Source organism: Pollachius pollachius (genome assembly GCF_949987615.1).
Source record: "Pollachius pollachius genome assembly, chromosome: 20".
In the NCBI taxonomy this organism is placed as follows: Eukaryota; Metazoa; Chordata; class Actinopteri; order Gadiformes; family Gadidae; genus Pollachius; species Pollachius pollachius.
Window position 1 is genome coordinate 13,170,310 of NC_136953.1, and position 2,500 is coordinate 13,172,809.

Here is a 2,500-nt window from a genome sequence, read left to right on the forward strand (position 1 = left end):
AACCCTAGTACAGGGGTCTCACCAGGTGTCTGAGGGCCAGATGTGTAACCCTAGTACAGGGGTCTCACCAGGTGTCTGAGGGCCAGATGTGTAACCCTAATACAGGGGTCTCACCAGGTGTCTGAGGGCCAGATGTGTAACCCTAATACAGGGGTCTCACCAGGTGTCTGAGGGCCAGATGTGTAACCCTAGTACAGGGGTCTCACCAGGTGTCTGAGGGCCAGATGTGTAACCCTAGTACAGGGGTCTCACCAGGTGTCTCAGGGCCAGATGTGTAACCCTAATACAGGGGTCTCACCAGTTGTCTGAGGGCCAGATGTGTAACCCTAGTACAGGGGTCTCACCAGGTGTCTGAGGGCCAGATGTGTAACCCTAGTACAGGGGTCTCACCAGCTCTCTCTGGATGGCCAGGACCCTCTCCCTGGCCGCCTCACAGTGGTTCTTCCGGCCGGTGATCACGATCATCTCAGAGTTGCTGTTCTCCGTCGGCAGGTCGATCTTTGTGTTGGTCTCCTCGCGGATCTGACTCGCGCACACACACACGCACGCACATACACACACACACACACACACACACACACAAGCACAGACACACACACAAAGTAAGCACACACACAAACAACACTTAATAATTATGAGTGCGGCTTATTTGTCCAAAATACCCTTGGTCAAACTGTAATGTTACGCAGGAAGAAAACATTCTGCAAGACACTGAACAAGAAAATATTATTCAAGATTATTTTTTTAAATAATGCTTTTGTTGCCCAAAAAAATGCTTTTTTTGGCACTGTTGTGTAAGCCTGGAGGTCCCGCATTTCTTTGCCACTTATTCCGTTCCACAAATGTGCACGTTGATGGAACACGACTCGGTAATAGGAACGCTCAACAGAACAGAAGCAACGCTCGGACAACACAACACACCTTCTTGATGTTGGCGCCGCCCTTGCCGATGATGTTTTTGTGGAACTGTTTGAAGATGGGAACGGAGAGAGAGAAGCTGTTCTCGATCTGCAACCCACACACACGCGCACGTGTTAACAATGGTGTTTCATTTGATATCTCCTCAAGGGATAACAGAATGCGAGAATGCGTGCGTGTGTGTCTGTGTGTGTGTGCAAATGTGTGTTTATGTTTATGCGTGTGTGTATGTGCTTGTGTGTATTTATATGTGTGTGTATGTACTGTATATCTGCGTGTGTTTGTTTCCCATCCTACCAGCTCCGCTATGAGCATATATACAAGTGTGCGTATGTACTGTACATGCGTGTGTGTGTGTGTGTGTGTGTGTGTGTGTGTGTGTGTGTGTGTGTGTGTGTGTGTGTGTGTGTGTGTGTGTGTGTGTGTGTGTGTGTGTGTGTGTGTGTGTGTGTGTGTGCCCCACCCTACCAGCTCCGCGATGAGCCTCTGCAGGAACTTGCCGCACTTCTCCACCTCGTTCTTGGGCCCCCTCAGCTGCACCACGTCGCTCTTCGCCGCCGGGTCGGGGAAGTTGATGACCACCTGGCATCACCATGACATCACAGCACATCGCCACGGCGACGGTCAATACACATCAGTGACAGATCAGGGGTGGGGGGCTGGGGGAAGAGGTGGGTGCTTGGGGGGGCGGCGTCGCGGGTAGCCCACCTCGGGGAACTTGTCCCGGACCTCCTTGATCTTCTCCCCCTTCTGGCCGATGATGGTGCGGTGGTAGCGCTGCTCCACCGTCAGGTCTTTGGTGCGCTCGTTTTCCTGGTGGTGGTGGTGGGGGCGGGGAGGGTGGGGTGGTGTTAGTTAGTGGGGACGGGGAGAGAGCACAGATTGGTCGGCGACCGAATGCTGGGTACTACAGGGTAGACGGTATATCTGGTGTGATTTGTGGAGTACGAGTCCAGTTAAGTAGTTCATGCATTGAATGATATATAGCATATATATATGTAAATATTGCGGCATCCCGACCCCCACCGGAAGGGTCCGGGGGTTTGTGGTGGAGGGCGTGTACCACCGCCATCCACCAGCCGGCGACAGAGAGCAGCACAACCCTCAACCCCATCAGCCGGATGAGGGACACCTGGCCAGAGGGAGGACACGTGGGTTCAGACCTCTAAAAGGGGAGCAGAGGACTGACTCGAGGAGAACGGAGATAAGGACGACACGAAGGCGCCAGAGACTACGAGGCTCGCGGAGACCCTAGCTCAGCATTACCGCATTTAGTGTGTTGCACGGCTTCGAAATAAACGCCGACTGCGGCTTTAACCCTTGATTCCTGTGTGATTCCTGCCGGGTATTGACAATCGGGGAAACGGGTTGCCACAATATATAAATACTGTAAATATTGTTAGCCCTTTCAACAGTTATTGATTGGTAACCGATATACTGAGCAATACAAATGTTGAGCCAAATTACATTTGAACAGCGACGGCCATTTTTAAATCAGGATTCGGTTCTTGTTACACTTGAACCCCACACAGAAACGATAGTTATGTTACCATAACTCTAGTCCTCCTCGATGTAGGCTACG

The 2,500-nt window shown here is 51.7% G+C and overlaps 1 protein-coding gene across 1 annotated transcript in view; it reads right to left on the reverse strand.

The window, feature by feature from the left end:
• Positions 1-2,500, reverse strand: part of hdlbpb (high density lipoprotein binding protein b) — a 22,630-nt gene that overhangs the window by 6,382 nt on the left and 13,748 nt on the right. Inside the window, exons 12-15 of the mRNA XM_079758296.1 lie at positions 1,627-1,731; positions 1,387-1,500; positions 922-1,008; positions 391-522 (exon numbers count right to left, since the gene is read on the reverse strand). Coding sequence (XP_079614422.1) covers positions 391-522; positions 922-1,008; positions 1,387-1,500; positions 1,627-1,731 — 438 coding nt within the window. The remainder of the gene's footprint in view (positions 1-390; positions 523-921; positions 1,009-1,386; positions 1,501-1,626; positions 1,732-2,500) is intronic.